Below are 20,385 nucleotides of genomic sequence, written 5' to 3'. Positions count from 1 at the left end.
GGCCCAATGTGATGTATATTAAGGCCTAGGTGATAAGGCCCATTGTGATGCATTTGGGGGCCAGGTGAAGGAGCCCATTGTGATGTATGTTAGGCCCATGAGCAAGGCCCGCCTGTTGTGTATATGTGTCCCTTGAGTAAGGCCCACTGTGTTGTATATTAGGCCTTTGTGTGAGGCCGTGGGCCCATTATATGTTTGGCCCTATGTGGGCCATTCCTTGGGGGCAATGTTGGTTAAATGTCCACATGTCAGGTCGATTATCGATGCCGGTTGTTGATACCGGTTATGAGTATGTGACAGCATAACATCATGATACATGCCCATACGCATCATCTGCATGTTTGTTATGAGATGTGGTTGATCATTGCATATGTCATTGAGCATGTTGTTATGAGACTCCTTGATAGGCGGAGGTTATCTCACATGAGCACGTGGTATGCGCAGGATTGATGCATGACTGGATTGTATGACTCATGCATCTCGCATTATGAATACTGTACGCCCTAGCGACATCAGGGCCGTAGCCTCCACAGACATATCGTGGATGGCCAAATGGGACACCGAAAATGTTTGGTTCTAACATACAGGTGTCATAGATGTCCTTGGGTGAAAATCCCTAAACCTCCATGGCCAGGAGACGCCCCGACGTCGAGACCGAGTGGATACATGAGCGCTCGAGTGCCTGATACCAGGAGGCCGCGTCTCCCACTGTGTCGTGGTCAGTTAGGAGGGGGTGTGACCTTACCCGCCCCAGGGTAAGGGGCAATACTAGGCTGAGTTTGACCAGCTCGTGAATGGGTCCGCTATCGACGTGCCGGATAGGTATTAGTAGACTATTGGCCAGGCAGATAGTGAGGTTTCTTATGCTTACTTGGACTGTGCGGTTGGCAGAGCGGCAGTGTCATTTGGAGTGTACTAAACCCCGGTTATGATCCTAGAGAGGAACTGTACTAATATGTGGACTTATTAATCAGGAGTTGCATACTCATTCATTCATTCATTCACTATCCACTCAGGCTGATAGTGCTCAACTATTTGTTACGTGTACCTTCACAATGGCTAGGATTTCGGTTGGGGCGCGTGACTAACCTGAGATTAGGAGTTTACCACATTGAGTCTGACTATACAAATTTAGGTACGGGGCTGGTTTGGATAGAAGTCTATTGTGATGGACCCCATAGCCTGCAATACTATGTGTTATTATCCCGACTTCACACTCCAGTATGGTCATTCCATTCGCACCGCATATTACATGACATTCGCGACATACGACATTTTAGGTTACTGTGTTTCTGCATTTATATGGTTTAGATATGACTAACGTTATTCGTGAACTCATCCGGAATTGTATATTGCATCGCATCTTCGGCATTTGATATTTGGCTTTTATGATTCCTTATTTGCATAGTTGTTCTATATTACTTACTCTTTTATCTTATGATTTATGATCTTGTCAGTATTTCTGCTTACTCTGATAATTCATGATCTTGTCAGTCTTTCTGCTTATTCCGATAATGTACGATTTATGGATTAGTAGTATTTCCGGTATTGTATGATGATAGTATTGTATTGAATATTTGGCACTTACTCTGTGCACACACTTACACCACCCTCTAAGCTTTTTATAAGCTTATACACGATAGATGTGTGCAGATGATGATAGGTTACAGCAGTGTTTAGCTTGGAGCGTGCAACGGTCTTATGGAGCTTATTTTCGATTTATGTATTTTCTGTTCAGTATTGTATTCAAATATTTATATTAGTGGATATGTGATGATGATGTTGTCTTTGTAATTTGGGTATACTTGTGATTATGCTTATTACGAGTTAAACGTACATTGGCAAAAAGAAATAAAAAATCCTCCTTGTAGATCCCAGGATCGGAATCTGGGGTATGAACGCTAGGAGCCGAGAATGGGATACTACGGAGGCTGTCGGCACCAGATTCGGCGATCGGGATTCCTGTGAATCTGATTTTCGAGTTTGGGACGTGACACTTGGAGCACCATAAACTCTAGAATCTGGTACTCTGCCCTAATCCGAATCAGGTCGGCATCCTGTAACCTCGATCCAAAAGGGTCGACGTCTAGAGGCCTCTTCGCATTAGACGGAGACTTTGTTGGAAACGTCTAACATTCTGACCAAGAAAAGATGCAGAAAAAAAAGAAGGGAAGCAGAGATGGCCGGAGAATAAGAAAGGAAGAGGCCGGAGTAGCAGGAATCCGACTTACCGAAAATCGCTTGCTCCAGTAGTTAGAGGGAAGGCAATAGAGTCAGGAGAGCAAATGAGAAGGTTTTGAGGTACCCCCTCTTTTATAGCCTCCTCGGCCATGGCATTGATTGTTCGCATTCAATGCTACAACCTGAAGAGGCACTACAGCTCAGACCTCCCTCCACATGGTAGCTGTTGGTTTGCAAACTGACCCGACTGTCGAGGTACAAACACGTGTCCACAAGCTACTCGTCGAGAGCCGAAGAGGGGTCGTTGCAGCGGACGTCTCCTTGAGTGACCCGTCACAATCATTACCAGATCCTTCTCGATCCCCGCTCTTGCCGCCTTCCTGTCTTCCTTCATAATGACAACTGGGCCCGACCTCTTGATCTCTTCTGCGCGAGGCATTATACCCGAGCATTAGTCCAGATCAACTTACTTCCTGAGCTTATAAAAAGTGCTTAAAAGTAGGGGGGCTACTGTTATGGGGCAAAACTAGACTGATCGAGCAACCAGAATGAGAGAGAACACAAATCAAATAGCTCAGGATAGGAGATCATTTCAAAGCTCGGCCCTGATTATCGAGCACGGTCTCCACGAACAGCTCGAGCACCAACCACCAGCAGTGACCTCGGCTCTAACTGATGTCTTGCTATTGCAACCAACGAACGACTTTAGGTACTGACCCAACCTTGAAGATAGGCCCCGACCATAATCGACAGTTCAACTTGGTCTATAGGACCTCAGTCGATTTGGCTTAAAGGTCGATCTTAGCCATCAATCTCGACCTCCTTGGATGTCAACCACTCAGAGATGTTTTCATCAAGAAAACATGTCCTTGAGATGTATCTCCCTGAGATCTTCGCCGAGGATCTCGGGAAGATATGCGTAATACATCCGGAAGGAGATCCTCTCTATGATATGCATCCACCAAGTAGAAGCACTACCATATATGCAACTAGCACCAAACAACTATAAATAAGGATCATACATACAGTAAAAGGTATGCACAAAAACCCTAGTTCTACTAGACCCAGAGTGCATGTTCTAACTTTGGCATCGAAGGGTCTCCTGCTACAGCCAGGGTTTCTATTGTTCTTTGTTATTTCAGGTACACAACAATCTAGTGAGGGCGTCCAGATCTCTACATCAACAGAAACGTTAAGAAATTTCAGGGATAAAATTTGTTTTAAGGTGGGTAGATTGTAACGTTCCGAATTTTCGCTATTTTGGATTTCCAAAAACCATTAAATTTTTTTACTATAATTGGCTTACATTGTTATTTACTAACTCTTAACACTCAAGGTAGGCCTATACGTGACTGGTATCAGTTAAAAACCAAACAAATTCGATTAATCAACCGTAAGAAGCCAATGAATTTGTTCGATCACTTAAACCTCGAGACCAAATACGTGATTTGTTCATATAGGGTCCCAAATCTAATTCATCTATCACTAACTAATTAAGACAACCGTAACTAAATAAAAATCTATTAAAATCTAAAATAATTGAAAATTATATCTTCATTGAGAAACTAAATTGATCCCATTATTCTTTTTTTTGCCTACCAACCATGTTAGAATCCAGCGTGCTATCGTAGCTAATTTAAATCTTAATCGTCCGGGCAAGGAATCTACCCTTCGAATTTATTATAAAAATAATTCATATTAAGGGTACGTATAATTCAATGAGCTTTTCATTTTTCACGCGAGCTGTGCAGAAGACGTGTTACGGTACATTTATATCTTGCCAATGGTTTGTAGGGTACACCATGATTTGACATGGACAGAAATTATATTTGACCCGTGATCAGGCTGGTCAAACCTAGGGGCGGTCAGAATAACTATTTAACGGAAATAATCCAACACAAATATGAGGTTCACTGTTGATGAGTGCACTATCATTATCAATACCTCGTTCTAATGAATGGCCTGGATCTCTGACACGTGGACCGTACGTACGGATCCTTGTCCTACGTTCCGCCCCCATCACTGAATCACGACCCTTTTCGTCCTCAAAAAGAGTACGTGCTAGCGGACAGTCACCAGCGCGCATTGCGCACTATGCTCATTATAGCGGCATCCGCAACTTAATGCAGTGGGCCCCAGCCTATTTGGCCTCAATGATGATAGCCGGTAATCGAGATCAAGAGGCCGAGGACAATCGGAGTGGAAAATACCTGAGCTTGACTCCCGACCAGTAAAACCGGGCTCTCGACAGTGTCGAATCCCTGGTAAATTACAGCTTTCTCCGTGCAAATCCAACCATAAACTCGTCTGACAGCTGGCAAATCGAGTGGCCACAAAATCACGGAATGTGAACTTTAACCCATGCAAAACCGACACGCTTTCCGTCCTATTTTAACTGCCACGTGTCCTTGTGGCCCCCAGGGATTGGACAGGTCTTATTAAAACCGCTTGACAGTCGAGCTTTGAATGCAGTCATTGGTTTCCTGAGAGGGGTAGCACATGCCCTCTTCCCTCCTCTCCTCGCCTCTCGTTTCCATTTCTCTCTTCCTAGTCATTACGGTTTCGGACTTGAATTCTTCAGCTTCTTTGAAAAATCGAAGCACGAGAACTGGTGGAGCTCCGCTGCTGATTTCGGTGAGAAAAGGGAGAAGTAGCTGCTGATTTTCTGTCTGTTATCTGATAATCAGAGATTAGCAGTTCTGATTAGCGTCTTTTGTCTTTCTCGCAGTTCCTGCATCGGTTTTCTCACGCCAATCTGAAAATGTATAGGATCCCATGCTTTTTAAGGGCTTTAAAGATTCCCAAACGGCTGATAGATGTGAGCAAACCAAGGAAATGAGAAAACTGGGATTTTCTAAACCCTGCTGATTAGAATATTCACAGTAAAAAAAAAGAAATCCTCTTCTCTGCGATCTCTGTTTTCAGTTCACGTGAAGGAGGCTGCTGTTGTCTCTCCGTTTTAAGATCGTTGAGAGAGAGAGAGAGAGAGAGAGAGAGAGAGAGAGAGAGAGAGAGAGAGAGAGAGAGAGAGAGAGAGAGAGAGAGAGAGAGCATTTATTGATAATGCCAGAGATCTAGGGCTTTTCTGCAGGAGGAAAAATGAGGTGAAGATCTGATGCGGGCGGCGAAAGCGACCTAGGTTCGTCGATTTCCTGTTTTCCTCATCGTGCGGTAGCGATGTGGTTTACCTCTGTAGATCGATTGGGAAACAGAGAAGATGAAGAAGATCGACGGTGTCGGAGGGGAGCATTGCTAGATCGGAAGGTTTCATATGCAAAATCGATTGATACAAAGAGAAAACAAGATTCCTAATTCCCGATTCGTGGCCTGTAGAAACCGATGGATTTAAGGTATTTTTTCTACTTGTTGATTTTCATTCTACTCGTTCTCATCCCATCTGCAAAATCAGGCGACGCTGAAGCTCTTCTACGCCTGAAATCATCGATCGATCCGTCCGGGTCGCTCCCGTGGCGAGGATCCGACGCCTGCGGATGGCAAGGTATCAAGGAATGCTTGAAAGGGAGGGTTACGAAGCTCGTTCTCGAGTACTTGAACTTAAACGGTAGCTTAGAGGAGAAGAGCTTGAACGAGCTTGATCAGCTCCGCGTCCTCAGCTTCAAAGGGAATTCGATCTCCGGTTCAATCCCTAACCTGTCCGGCCTCATCAATCTAAAATCCCTCTTCCTCAACGACAACCGGCTCTCCGGCGGATTCCCAAGCTCGATCTCCAGTCTACACCGGCTGAAAGTCATCGTTCTATCAGGAAACCAGGTATCAGGTGAGATCCCGGCGTCTCTGATCAGGGTCCGTCGGCTGTACGTTCTTCAATTGCAGGACAACCGCCTAACTGGCAGCATCCCTGCGTTGAATCAGACGAGCCTGAGATACTTCAATGTGTCTGGCAATAGGCTTTCGGGCGAGATTCCGGCGACGCCTGCGCTCATACGATTCAATTCATCTTCTTTCTTGAACAATCTGAATCTCTGCGGCGAACAGATAAAAAAGCCCTGCACTGATCGCAACGTCTCTTCTCCGCCATCTCCAAACCCGGCACCATTGCCCACAACGGAAAACAGAAATCACCCACAGCGGAAGAAGAACAAGAAGAAGCTTGCAATAGTTGTTGCAGCGAGCATTGCTGGATTTTTCCTTCTTCTCATATGTTTGGTGGTGCTGTGGAGGATCTGCTGCAGGGGGTCACGTGACAGGGAAGTGAGGGTTGCAAAGGCAGAAGGAGTATTGGTAGGAGAAGGGCCGTCGGGTGGCACGGATGGTAATAATGTGGGAGGGAAGGGGGGGTTTGCTTGGGAAGGAGAGGGGCTGGGGAGCTTGATTTTCTGCGGTGGTGCGGAGCAGTTGTACACGTTGGAGGACTTGCTGAAGGCTTCGGCGGAGACGCTAGGCCGCGGGACTATGGGGAGTACGTACAAGGCAGTGATGGAGTCGGGTTTCATAGTGACGGTGAAGAGGCTGAAGGACTCGAGCTATCCTTGGCTGGAGGAGTTCCGAAGGCAGATGGAGGTGTTGGGGAGGTTGCGCCACCCTAATTTGGTGCCCGTGCGGGCGTATTTTCAAGCCAAGGAGGAGCGGCTGCTGGTGTACGATTACTTCCCCAACGGCAGCTTGTTCTCGCTCATACACGGTAAGTTCTTTGTTCTTTTGTTTATTAATTTGTTGGAGGGCGAGCACCGGTGAGACCAGGCAAATGTGGGGCCCACGTGATGCGTTCACGAAATCCCACCCGTCCATCTGGTGCTTCACCTCTTGTTATCCCATTCCAAAAAATCTGGGCCGATCTGTGAATCAGGTGGCCCACAGAGCAGGGAACAAGATGGAGAGGACGCCCAACCTGTTGTTTACATTCTTCATCCATCTTGGATTAAGTGTCGGGTGAAAAATTAGACTGTTTTGCAACTCAGGTAGGCTCCAAAGAGAAAAAAATTGTGGACTCTCCCTTCCATCCTGTTCCTTCCTTTCGCTGTTGCTTACCTTAGTCGTAGACCGAGCTGATTTTTGGACTCGCGAATGACATGAGGTTGTGCATCTGATGGACCGGTCGGATGGACTGCGTACATTAAGTGGGCCTACATCTGCGCGGTCCCACCATGACCTTAGGCACCGGTAACTCTGGCCGCACCTCATTCATGGACGCGGATTGCGTCCTAACCCCGCCCGTCTCTAGCCACGAACGGGCAGTTCTGTGGACGGGCCCACCGTGATGTATCAGTTTATCTACGCCATTCATACTTCTTTCATATTCTTTTAAGGAATGTGCACAAAAATGAGGCACATCCAATGCTCAAGTGCTTGCAAGCTTATTATTTGGTGTGGTCTACTTGAGCAATGGATCTGCCATATTTTTGTGGACATACCTTAAAATGACGTGAGAGAAAGGATGAACGGCGTGGATATATAGATGTATCACGGTGAGCCCACCCACAGAACTGCCCGCTCGGGGCTAGAGAGGGGCGGTTTAGACGCAATCCGCGGCTTGCGTCCGTAATTTTAATGTATGAGAGAAAAAAAATAAGGAAGGTCGAGTGCTTAAGTGGACCACTTTGGATTAACTTCCACCGTTAAAAACTTCCTGGGAGCTGGAGAAGTTTAGGATCAAGCTGAAATTTGTGTTTTCACTTCATCCACGTCCGAATGACATTATTAATAAGTTGGATGGTTAAAAAAGCATCGTGGTGGCCCTTAGAAAGGTTTCATCGGTGAGAGTCATTATCACTGCAGCTTCCTTTGATGTGGTCTACTGGATCCGTGGATCTGCTTCATTTTTTGTTTCGTACCTTAAAATGATCCGAGGAAAGCGATGAATGGCGTGGATAAAACACTTACATCACTTCGGGCCTACAGAGCCCTGTCCGGGCGGGGGTAGGACGCAATCCGCGTCCGTCATTTAGGAAGCGGATTGGCTGGTATACCACACACCAGCTATATAGCTGCCGTAGGTACGTGTCGTGCGAAAACGAGCACCGACGCTTCCTGGGTTGTACGAACGGTTCAAAGGAGATCAAAGTTACATGGGCCCACAGTGATGTATTTATTATATCTACACCGTTCATCTATTTTTAGAGATCATTTTAGAGCATAATCCAAAAAATGAATAATATCCAAAGATCACCTGGACCACACCATAAATAGAACGGAGATAATGATTTTCACCGTTAAACAATTTGTAGGGCCCACCATAACGTTTATTTTACATCCAATCTGTTCAGAGGGTCAAAAATAACTGAATGAAGAGGAAAACAAATTTCATATTGATCCAAAACTTCTGTGGCCAAAAAGGATTTCAACGGTAGACGTTCGGTAGACAGTTAAATCTCCTACTGGTTTTTGCAGTGTGGTCCAGTTGATAGTTAGATCCGTCTTTTTTTTTTTTTTTTTTTGTCTCAAGCATTAAAACGAGCTCGCGAAATGGATGGACGGTTTGGATATAACACATACCTCGTGATCAGACCCACAGAACTAGCTAACGTCGATACACCAGCTGAGCTGGTACCCCAGCCAATCCGCTTCCCCGCATTTATTATCTTTTATCATTTGATTTTTGGTGTGGGTCGGGTATACCGAACCTCGGTGTGCGTTGATCTAACCACCATTGGGTCCTGATCTGACGGATGTCACATGTGGGACTGCGGCTTTTTTTTTTTAATTTTATTATGGTGGGCCACCTAACACTTATCGGTGTCAGGGTGCGGGATTGTTTTGTTGACGAACCCACACGGAAATTCAGTACGGCGTCACAATTTGCGACGGTGGGCCCTCCCAAAACGTACACGTGGAATGTGCCTCAAGCTTGAACGGCCCGGATAGTAGGGACCACCGTAAATCGCTGGAACGATCCGCACCTCTCATCGGCGTTTGTTTATTAGTGAGATGGGACTGCGTGCTACTTTCCCTCTATCCGTGACGGTCCTTGTGACGCGCACCAACCGTCCAATCGTCGGCGCGAATTTCCTACCACCATGTGACTGAGAAGCCCGTCTTACCCAAAGTCCGTGGAGCCCACCTAGTGTCTGGTTGATATTCCCTCCGTGCATCGGTTGCCAGACGTGAACTGAGGTATACGGCCTGACTCGTGAGACAAAACTCTATGCAGGCCAAAACCACGTCAAGCAGTGGATTGAATTCTCACCATTGAGTCCTTCCTTCTTTTGTCCATTAGTTTGGGCATGTAGACATCACGGTGGCCCACTTTAGTTTTGGATATTCACCCTCATGCCCGGAAATGAGCGGAAGAAACTGATGGATGGATTGATTGTGACACGGATATTGTGCTAGTCCCTGCAGAACTCTGTAGGGTTGTAGGAAATTCGCGTCCGTCCAGTCATTATCATACTTGCAATTTAACAGGGATGTGATTCAACGAGGGAACGGGAACACATGTTAGTACTAGAGATCTGAGCCATCCATTGAATATAGGGACCAAAGTAATGAGGATCCACTGATCAGCAGGTCAAAACTCGAGTGAGAAAAACAGAAAAAAAGTCCAACGGTCCAAGTTCAATGTTCGTGTGGGGGCTCACGTGATAAGCTTATTACCTTGATTTTTTCAGGGCATGATCACTGTAGCCTGTAGGACATAAATTTCTTGCATCTCTTGGACACATGTTCCGTAAGAACCACGACACCCACCAGTCGGTGGCCAAGAGCTTAACCACCGATCTACCCACCATTTACTCTTTAAAGGTCAAAAGTGGGTCAGTATTAGGGCTGTACACGAGTCAAGTTAGCTCAAAAAGCTTGCTTGGCTTGACTCGGCTCGACTCGAATTGACTCGGCTTGAAAGGCTGACTCAAGGTGAGTGGAGCTTGTTTACTAAAGCTCGAGTTAAGTTCAAGCCAAGTTCAACCATAGTGTATTTTAACTCAGCTTGACTCGAACTTGTCTGGATCGAAGCTCGACTCAACTCGAGTAATATATTTTAATAATATTATATATATATATATATATATATATATATATATATATATATATAAAAGTTTTTTAAAAAAAATTAAAACTTAAAATTGTTTTTATTAAAAAACCCTACTTGGGCTTGAAAGGCTGACTCAAGGCGAGTGGAGCTTGTATACTAAAGCTCGAGTTGAGTTCAAGCCAAGTTCAATCATAGTGTATTTTGACTCGACTCGACTTGAACTCATCTTGATCGAAGCTCGACTCGGCTTGAGTAATATATTTTAATTATATATATATAAGTTTAAAAAAAAGAAGTTAAAACTTAAAATTATTTTTATTAAAACAATCTACTTGAGTTTGCCCGGCCCATTCTCTCTTTTTCTTTCTCTTACCCTACTGAGGTAAACTTGACTCGACTCGAACCACTAGCTCGACTCGAACTTGACTCAAAAACTTTGATGCATAGGCCAAGCTTTAAGGTTGAGCTCAAGGGTGAGCTGGAACTTGAACCCGAGTATAGCTAGCATGAACGAGTCAAGCCAAGCTTAGCCTACCTCGACTCGACTCGGCTCGGCTCGGTATGCATCCCTAGGTAGCGTAAGCTATGCTGGCAATCCGTCGAGTTGACACGGCCGTCCAACTAACGCGATTCTCCCAAGACTCTACCCATTCGATTTTAACGGGTAGGGATGGGACTGACTCTGACAGCTTAAGACCCGACTGAAAGCGTATCACCACGGATATCACAGCTGGCAGAGCTCTCAAGCCCAACGTGATGTATTTATTTTATCCATGCGATGAATCAACTTCGCCAGCTCATTTTTGGGCAGATCTAAAGCTCTAGTGCACCACGCTGGAAAAAACTGATTGAACACCGCATTAAAAACTTTTGGAGAGCCACGAAAGTTTTTGGATGAAACCCAAATTTGTGTTTTACCTTCATCTAGGTCTGCGTGACCTTATGAGAAAGGTTGGATGGGGAATAAATATCTAGCTGGGTCATAAGAAGTTTTCAACGATGGGTGTCATTATCCCCATTTTTTCCAATGATATGGTCCACTTTGAGCTTCCTATCTGCTTCATATATTTGAGCTCATGCCCTAAAATGACCTAGCAAAACAAATCAACGGCGCAGATATAAAACACATACATAATGGTGGACCCCACATCGCCTGCTACCAGGGAATCCACTTCCTAACCCGACTCGTTGCAACGACTGCTTTAGCCATGTGGGATCTGTTAGGCCCACGGTTAGAACAGAAAAGGACTTGGTATAGCCTTGATTAGAATGATTATTTTGGTCGGTGGGCCCTTGATTAGAAAAGCTTGTGAGTTTCAAATGGCATGGGCGTAGTTTTTCGCTGAATAGCCCGGGCAGCTTTCTATGCAATGGCTAAAATGTCCAAATCTCGAATGTGTGGTGCCAACTCACCCATGGTACCGTGGCACACTTGTATTTCCAATCCTGACCATCGAAATGGTGCATCCCGTGGTTGGAGAGCATCCTAACCATGTAGTTTTGGTCGTTGTATTTGTAATGCTGTCTTTCCCTAGATTCTTCCATTTGAGAACCACCACGTCATCTCTCCCGTGTGTCTGTAGTTGTTTCTCCGTCAGTCCACTGTAGCCTAGTGTTTGGTCGGTGAGCGCTATTGTATCCCATTGTGGCCCACTAACGAAATTAGAGGGAGAGTATTATACAACTAACAAAAAGGATAGAGATATTTTGAAATAATTCCGTGCGTGGGTGATCGGATCCTTTGGTGTTGTGGGCCCCGTTGTGTATATTTCCAGCACAAAGAAATGACTTATAAGTCACATTCAAGTAAGAGAACAAATATTCTATAACTAGGATCTTCAAATCTTGAGAGAGATGGTGCTGTGGTCCATCATACCAACGGCTTGGATCACTGAACAGTGGGCCCCCCATTTACAAACCGAAAGCCCGAACACACTCCAAATCTTATGGCCCACATTTTTATGTCAACTAGTAATAACTGGAATTCATCAGATCGTGCATCCAAACGCACCCTTTCATTTGGTAATCAAGTAAGCTCGATACTTGGATTATTATCTGTCTACCATACGCTGACGTATAGCTTTTTAAATCTTGTCATCTAATAATGGGGATGCGTTTCAACTATAGACATTTGCTTTCTCGAATTTTCATTTCAATAGATGAAGCAGCAAACAGAGAACCACCTCAGCAAATCTTTTGCTTTTTCAACCAGTCTCCAGTCAGGCATTGCCAATACACGCCAACATCCGTAGAAAGTAGTTCCTCATTTGTCATTTTCTCGTCGTTGTTTTCCATGCACATCAAAAGTAAATCTTACTCTATTGCATGATGGGTCTTATATCTCGCATGCTCTAACTCCTCCGCGCGTGAGAGAGCACTGCCCATCCACACGTGGGCACATTTCTCAATATGGAACACGTGCTTGATCATATCTTTCCATCCCCATGTGCTGCGTTGCTTTTAGATCTCCTAGCCTAAAAATTTAAGTTTCGTGTGGGGCCACAGCTTACGAAACAAAATGGACGGCTACAACAATACGCCTGGACAGTCAGTTTACTTTGTGCGTTGTGGCCCACCTGAGGAACGAAACTTCAGTCAAATGGATATTGCACGTGTGTTCCATATTGGGGTGAGTGCGTGCGTGCGGATGGACACAGCTCCCACGCTTGTGGAATTAACAGACCTTATGCAACCTAAAACGCCATCTCTTCCTAATATTCCCACTTTTCTTTTCGTAAAAGAATCTTCTAGGTTATGTTCGGAGAAGACACTTTTTTGAAAATATAGATTTTCAAATAACCATGATTCAGTGGCCCGTGCCCGCCGCGCAAGCAATGGCATGTGGTTGAGTACAGAAATCAGACATAATCAACGACTCGAGACTTTAATTTTTGCGGGAGTTCCCATGCAGAGCTACAAGCTAATTAAAGCTTATGTGGTGGGTGGGCATGGATCCCACGAAATCCTGATTTTCAAATGTTTGTTGTCCAAACGTTCGACTAGTCACTGCTGGAAGCAACATCATTTCCTTTGTTTGGCATTTTGCCCACTTCCCATCATCAAATCTTTCCACTTCTTTTATTAATTCCATGGGCACATTTGCGAACATGGACGCCTACGTGAGATCCAGCCGTTTGTCAGGTGGGCTATACTGCAAATTTTCCCTAGCCTAAAAATCATATAGGCCCATTGATGTAAGGAATAGGTAGAGGACGTTTCAATCAATGAATGGCTAGGATCGCAAAAATTTAAGCTGAAAGGGCCTTGGGCAAAAAGGGCATAAATATATACTATAGCCTCCTACTGTCGTAACATTGTGACAGAATCCATTTCCAACATATAATACTGTTGAAAAGCTATCGCTGAGCTCTTTGCTAGGCCAACCACCAAAGGTTGGTTGGCCCATAAATGGCTTTGCAAAATTCAATAGTTTTAGGTTCAAATTAGGGTTTTTAGTTGAAACTTCTCATTTTTAGAGAGTTTCATTTTCTTTATTTTTAAAGTTTTAAGATTTTAGTTGTGGTTTAGAGTCTTTGTTTTAGTTATTTACAGATTATTCATTAGTTTTAGTAAGATTACTATTCTTTTTACTATTTTTGGTAATTTTTACTATTTCGAGAAAGTGTTTTGTTTCGAGTCAAATTAAGTCCAGGATTTCTTTTGGTTATAACATTATAAGCAACACCTTTTTCATCAATAATATCAGTTTTTCTCTCATATAAGAGATTTCTATCCTTTAAAAGAGGACAATGATCTCTTTTCTTTTATTCATGCACGCCCTACATCAATTGAGAGGTCTTTCCTTGGATTACGATGTCCAACGGTGGATTAGGTAGTGACAATCCTACGGGTGGTGGATTAGGTAGTGACAATCCTATGGGTGGTGTTATGGGGATTAAGCATTATTTGAGATGAACTTTGAAACCTTCAAATAGGAAACTTAGCAATGCATGCAGGAGATTCACGTGATTATTGCTTGGTTTGTCGAGTCCATGGAGCGCCTTCAGAGCTAAGACAATAAACGGCCCATAATCATTGAAGGGGGTTCACGGTTGGCCAATTTGTGGTAATAGGTCCATCACATATGCCATATTATAGACCCTAACATGATGGTGATGAGTCTAGTGGTGAGGTAGAACTAGGGTCGTACACGAACCGAGTTAGCTCGGTTAGCTCGCTCGATTCGACTCGAAAAAGCTCAGTTCGAGCCGAGTCAAGCTGATTTTTTAAGCTTGAAAAAATTTCGAACCGAGTTCGAGCTTGCCCGACCCCGGCTCGACTCGGATCGAACTGAACTCGAATCGAACTCGGATCGAACCAGTTCGGTGACTCAGTTCCTTTGATATTGATGTTGCTCACCAAGTGTTTGATGAAATGACTCCACGAAGTGTCAGTTGGTGGCAAGGAAGGTATGTTTCATCAAACAAATACCGTTTTTTCTTGATTTTGATGTTGCCTACAAGGTGTTTGATGAAATACTTGTAAAACCGTTGTTGTTGTTTTACATACAGTGAGAATTTGAAGGTGTAGTCCATGTGTTTGTGAAAATGCTACATAGGCAAACTCGGCTTGATCTTGGCTTGGACTCGGCTCGAATTGGCCCGAGCTGCTGACCGAACCAAGCCGAGCTGGCTAGACAGGCTCAAGGACTGAGCCAAGCCGAGTTTAAGCTGGGGTCAGCTAGTGGCCGAGCCAAGTCGAGCTATGCCAAGCTCGACTCATGTACCACCTCTAGGTAGAACAATCATCCTCCAATAAGATGTGTAAGGCATGAACATCTTTGTGCCCTTTTGCATGTCATTCAAAACCTCTGTTGGGTTCTTGATTGTGCGCATGGTGTGCACCGGGAGGCCCAAACCCTAAGAACTCGAAATCTATGTCATAGCGACTACTCCGCCACCACAAGCGTGACGATACCTTCCATGCTTCGATGCGTTAACCCGTTGGGGCGGTACAACGCAAAGAACTTAGGGTGTGCGTGTGTGTAAATACTCTATTTTTCAAGCCCTACACCCCTTCCACTTATATGATGTTTATATCATTAAAATGACATCATGGATAATGCCACCAAACCACATTTTCTAGAAATCATTAAGCCAACTAAACACCACTATTAGCCCATAAAATCCTTGATTAAAGTACTTAATTAACCACCTTTTTCAAAAGTTACAAAAATTATATCTCTTTTTCTTAAATTAAGAAACAAGTAGACACCTCACATTTTCTAGAAATCATTAAATAAAGCTAAATGCTCTTTATTATCTTTAAGCCATGATGAACTAACCTAAACACATGATTTATAAAATATTCTTTCTAATATTTTTCTTAAAGTAAAAAAATAGCTCAATTTTTTCCTTCCTAAAATAAGGGAAGATTGGCCTCCTAATGGGGGCAATTTTTGAGAAAAGTTGCCTTATTAAAGACAACTAGAGGTGTACACAGGTCGAACCGAGTAGAGCTTGGCATAGCTCGACTCGGCTCGGCCACCAACTGACCCCAACTCGAACTTGTCTCGGCTCGGTGCACGAGCCTGACTGGCCAACTCAGCTCAGTTTGGTCAGCAGCTTGGGCCAGTTCGAACCAAGTTTAAGTCAAGATCGAGCCGAGTTCGCCTGTGCAACATTTTCACAAACACATGGACTGCACCTTTAAATTCTCACTGTATGTAAAACAGCAGTAGCAGTTTTACAGGTATTTCATCAAACACCTTGTAGGCAACATCAAAATCAAGAAAAAAGGGTATTTGTTTCATATACATACCTTTCTTGTCACCAGCCGACACTTCATTGAGTCATTTCATCAAACACTTGATGGGCAACATCAATATCAAAGTGACCGAGTCACCGAACTGGTTCGATCCGAGTTCAATTTGAGTTGAGGTTCGATCCGAGCCGAGTTGAGCTCGAACTCGGTTTGAAATTTTTTCGAGCTCAAAAAATCAGCTTGACTCGGCTCAAACTCAGTTTCGAATTGAGTCGAATTGGACTTTTTTGAGCCGAGTCGAGCGAGCTAACTGATCTAACTCAATTCGTGTAAAGCCCTAAAGACAACCTAATTAAGTGCCAACTTTTTCTAAAGCAAACAGGTCACGTGTGACCTGTTGGATGGCAAAGAAACTCATGGTGGGCCCTTAGAAGGTTTGAATGGTAGGTTTTTAATCAACACTATTTCGTGGGGTGTGGTCTATCTCAAATTTGGATTCGCTTCAATTTTGGGCTCATCTCCTAAAATGATTTTGGAAAATGAACGGTCAACACAGATGAAATACATACATCATGGTGGGGCCTTCCGTTAGCCGTAGTTGCTGGATAATGCAGCAGCGGTTGCTGCATGCAACAACTGTTGTTGCATATATATATATAGAGTCATGCTCCCCTGCGCACCAACGCACGTGCGCACCTTTGCACACGTGTCATGGGTGTCTAATTTGAACGGTCTATGTGATGCGGAATTCCATGAAACCCCATATGACAAATTTTCACCCTGATCTAAAATTTTGTTGGGCCATAGCAAAGAGAAATGCAAATCAAGGGAGGAAAATGTTTTCATTTTTCATGGGCCATCAAAGTTTTAGATCAAAGTAAGACTTGGGCCACGGGGGTTTCACGAGGTGCTGCTTCACATGAACGGTTCAGATTTTGGATCCACATCACGTAGGATGGGTTCTCAAAAAAGTTCGTACATAGTACGTACGAACTGGTTCGCAGGTGAGCGTTTCCGTGTGTGTGTGTGTGTGTGTGTATATATATATATATATATATATATATATATATATATATATATATATAGTCCAAATGGTGGATCCCACTGGGGATGCCAAACCCCAGTGTGTGTACGTGTACATGGGGTTTGGCCACCCTAGTGGGGTCCACCATTTGGACAGTTTGGATCTCACATACACAACATAGTGGGCTCACGGTGGGTCCCACATGGACTAGATCAAGCTGATTTTCGTGTGGCCCACTCGTATAGGTCGTTGTGATCTTACCAACTAGCTAGATGGCTATACGCATCACATTAGGGCCCATGGTTAGCGGGTCCCACTAACGTTTTGGGATTAAGCTTATATTTGGGTTTTTTCATCATCTACACTGTTGATTAGTCCGGAGCTCAAGATCATCACTCAGGGGTCCATCATTTGTGGATCCCATATTATATCAAAGAAAGAAGGAAGATCGAGTAATCAAAGAAGGGAAAAAGTGGGGGAGTGCTCTCACCTTAGTGAAGGCTAGGATCTTCTTAAGATGGATGGTTGAGATCTCCTTGATGGGTGGGCCACCTCCACACACACACACACTCTCTCTCTCTATACTTAAATCTCTACAATGCTTGTTAGCATCAAAAGGCTTCACAAATTCAATCATTTCAGGGTCTTTACTTATATATATATAGTTTTTAGAGTCCAATTGTGATCTCATCCAAGGTTTGTTTACAAGTTTTAGTAAAATTAGTTTTCCTTTTACTATTTTTGGTTAATTTTATTATTTTTTGAAAAATATCTTACTTTGAGTCAAATTAAGATCTAGAGTTTCTTTGCTTATATAAGGCCATGCATATGTTGTAAGCAATGCTTCGTCATCGTTAATAAGGGCTATTGTCAAGAAGAAGACAATAATCTTCTCTTTTATTTATGGACCTGCTACATTATCCAGTCATAAGGCACATTATACAATATAAATCGACAGTTGCAATAAATATGACCAAGTACACGTTTATGAAACTTATTAGTGAAAGGGTGTTCTTGATCTCGCATGTTGCACGTGGCCTGGTGAGTGTCTTGGATCAAACACACGTGTGCACCATTGGCACTTTGCAAAAATCACCTCTACAAATCTCCAGCACAAATCGCTTTTACAATTTGCCAATACCACGTAGTTGTATTACAAAGGAGGCCTGTTCAAAAATGTTTTTTTTTTTTTTTTTCAAGCGGGAGATTTTAGAATATCACATGAACAGATACAATTCCAATTGTCATTCTCATTTGAAAGGAAAAGATCAGTACTTACTAGCTACGTGCAGATGCACTGTATGTGATACATCTTCTGCTACTGATGAAATCTGTAGTCTTTTTTATATGCTAGTAAGTGCTACAAATTGGTTTCTCTTCACATCTTTACACGTGGCACACTTGTACTGTGATAAGGGATTTTAAGCATGGGTCACCACTTTGATGGCACCACATCAAATTCGCGTTGTGTTTTAGGAAACGATAGAAGCGAACATAATACAATTTGCTCATTTTTGTTTCTAGCTGTCCATTTATAGCTGGTCTATGTAGTGTATATGATTGTTATATATACCTGTTTGATTTTAATAGGGGTGCAGCTTTGGTTAGGTCAACCTAAATCAGGTTGGCCCACCCCTCTGAACTCTAGGTTTGGTTGGATAAGAGATTGGGTTGGGGTCAACCCGACCCCAACCTAACCCGATTGGGCTTGGGCTGAGGCTTCAATCCAAATAGGGATCATGATGCCCAGGACTCTTTAGTGTTATACAGGGTTCGTGATCAAAACTGTTTATGCCTGGAAAATTGGGTTCCCTGCGCTATATATTGTTTATGATCAGATGTGTCCATGCATGGAAAATAAGTTTTGTGATAAGAACTTATTTGGAGCCCACAAGTTGAGTGTTCTGATATCTTTTGAGTAGTCTTTCAGATTATTAGCGAGTAGAGCTAAGCATTGATTTGAGTCGGACTGAGTTAGGGCTAACCCGACTCGGCCTGAACTCAACCTGACTAGGTACTGAGTCCAGCATGCCTGACCCAATCCGAGTCTAGGTCGGTCCTGGACTAACCTGGACCTAGTCTGACCCGGTCACAAGTACCAAGTTGGGTAGAGTTAGCACCAAGTCGGGTCAGGTGCGGTGGGTATCCGCAGACTGAAATCACAGCTCAGAATTCAAGTGCACCTGCCAGAATTGCAGCCTCTCCATCAGCTACACGGCATCTCAAATTTGGAATGTCAAATCAGGTATTACACACACACACGAGTCGGGTTTCGGATCGAGTCGAGTCAGTACCAAATCGGATTTTGGGTTGAGTCGAGTCGAGTTATTGGGTGACCCAAACTCAACTCCGTTTTAGTTCAGATTGGACGAAGTCTACTCGGTTTAGATCGATTCACCCACTCGATTCAGCTCAAGTTGGGTCTGACCAAGTAGGACGAGTCGAGTTTGCGGTCCCGTGCACAGCTCTATTAGTGAGGTTCTTTAATTTTATTTGCTTATGAATAGTGATTTTGTGTTGGGGTTAAGTATTTCAATAGCTTGGTCAATTTTAAAATTCATGCATTTTAACTGTTGAATTTATCTCATAGGATCAAGACCTTCTGGTGGTGGGAAGCCACTTCACTGGACGTCCTGTCTAAAAATCGCTGAGGATTTAGCGACAGGTCTACTCTACCTCCATCAGACAGCCGGCATAGTCCATGGCAACCTAAAATCCTCCAATGTTCTCTTAGGTTCTGACTTCGAATCCTGCCTCACTGACTATGGCCTCACACCTTTACGTTCGCCCGATTCCCTTGAAGACAGCAGCGGTGGTGCTGCTTCCCTCTTCTACCGAGCCCCTGAATGCCGACACCCACGAAAGTCCTTCACCGAACAGTCCGATATCTACAGCTTTGGTGTCATCCTCTTGGAACTCCTCACAGGGAAAACGCCCTTTCAAGACCTTGTCCAAGAACATGGTGCGGACATTCCAAGCTGGGTTCGATCAGTTCGTGAGGAGGAGACGGAGTCCGGGGAGGACCCCTCGTCTGGGAATGAGGCCTCGGAGGAGAAACTGGCAGCGCTCTTGAACGTGGCGATGGCTTGCGTGGTGCCTGTAGCTGAGAACAGGCCTGCAATGAAGGACGTTTTGAGGATGATAAGGGAGGCAAGGGCGGAGGCCCAGGTGTCATCAAATAGCAGTGATCACTCGCCGGGGAGATGGTCGGATACTGTTCAGGGCCTGCCGAGGGATTCCGGGTCAGAGCATTTGAATTTTACAGAGAGGGATTGAGTGAAAAAGGCGGGGAGTTTGTTTTTGTTTTTATTTTTATTTTGAATTTGAAATCTTCAACTAAGCCGTTGTAGAGTGGTGGTAAAGCAGATTATTAGCTCATTTAGAGTATTGATTGTTTATTTTCTAGAGGGATGAGGTCTTTGGTTTTGGGTGGATCTGATGGTTTTTTGGGGGAATGGATGTCTGCCATCTTCCGATCTTGAAGATTTTTGAGGCAGCTGACATCAGCTCTGAATCACGTAAGACCAATGGTTTGGATTACCGAACTTGA

The 20,385-nt window shown here is 44.0% G+C and overlaps 1 protein-coding gene across 1 annotated transcript; it reads left to right on the top strand.

Annotated features, from left to right (window-relative positions):
• The first annotated feature begins 4,663 nt into the window (after positions 1–4,663).
• On the top strand, positions 4,664–20,242 carry LOC131243009 (inactive leucine-rich repeat receptor-like serine/threonine-protein kinase At1g60630). The gene is made up of 3 exons (XM_058242055.1): positions 4,664–5,148; positions 5,195–6,823; positions 19,426–20,242. Exons 2-3 carry the CDS (start codon positions 5,521–5,523, stop codon positions 20,109–20,111), a joined length of 1,989 nt encoding a protein of 662 aa, XP_058098038.1. The 5' UTR covers positions 4,664–5,148; positions 5,195–5,520; the 3' UTR covers positions 20,112–20,242.
• The last annotated feature ends 143 nt before the right edge of the window (positions 20,243–20,385 follow it).

The sequence above is a fragment of the Magnolia sinica genome, chromosome 4 (genome assembly GCF_029962835.1).
Source record: "Magnolia sinica isolate HGM2019 chromosome 4, MsV1, whole genome shotgun sequence".
NCBI classification, from domain to species: Eukaryota; Viridiplantae; Streptophyta; class Magnoliopsida; order Magnoliales; family Magnoliaceae; genus Magnolia; species Magnolia sinica.
Note: the sequence above shows the minus strand (reverse complement) of the source record. Positions and strands in the feature narration are given on the sequence as shown.

Excerpts from the sequence above, each read along its gene's own strand:
- LOC131243009 (XM_058242055.1), top strand. The coding sequence starts at position 5,521 with ATGGATTTAAGGTATTTTTTCTACTTGTTGATTTTCATTCTACTCGTT. Across the intron at positions 6,824-19,425 it reads CTTGTTCTCGCTCATACACG|GATCAAGACCTTCTGGTGGT; the intron begins GTAAGTTCTTTG and ends TTTATCTCATAG.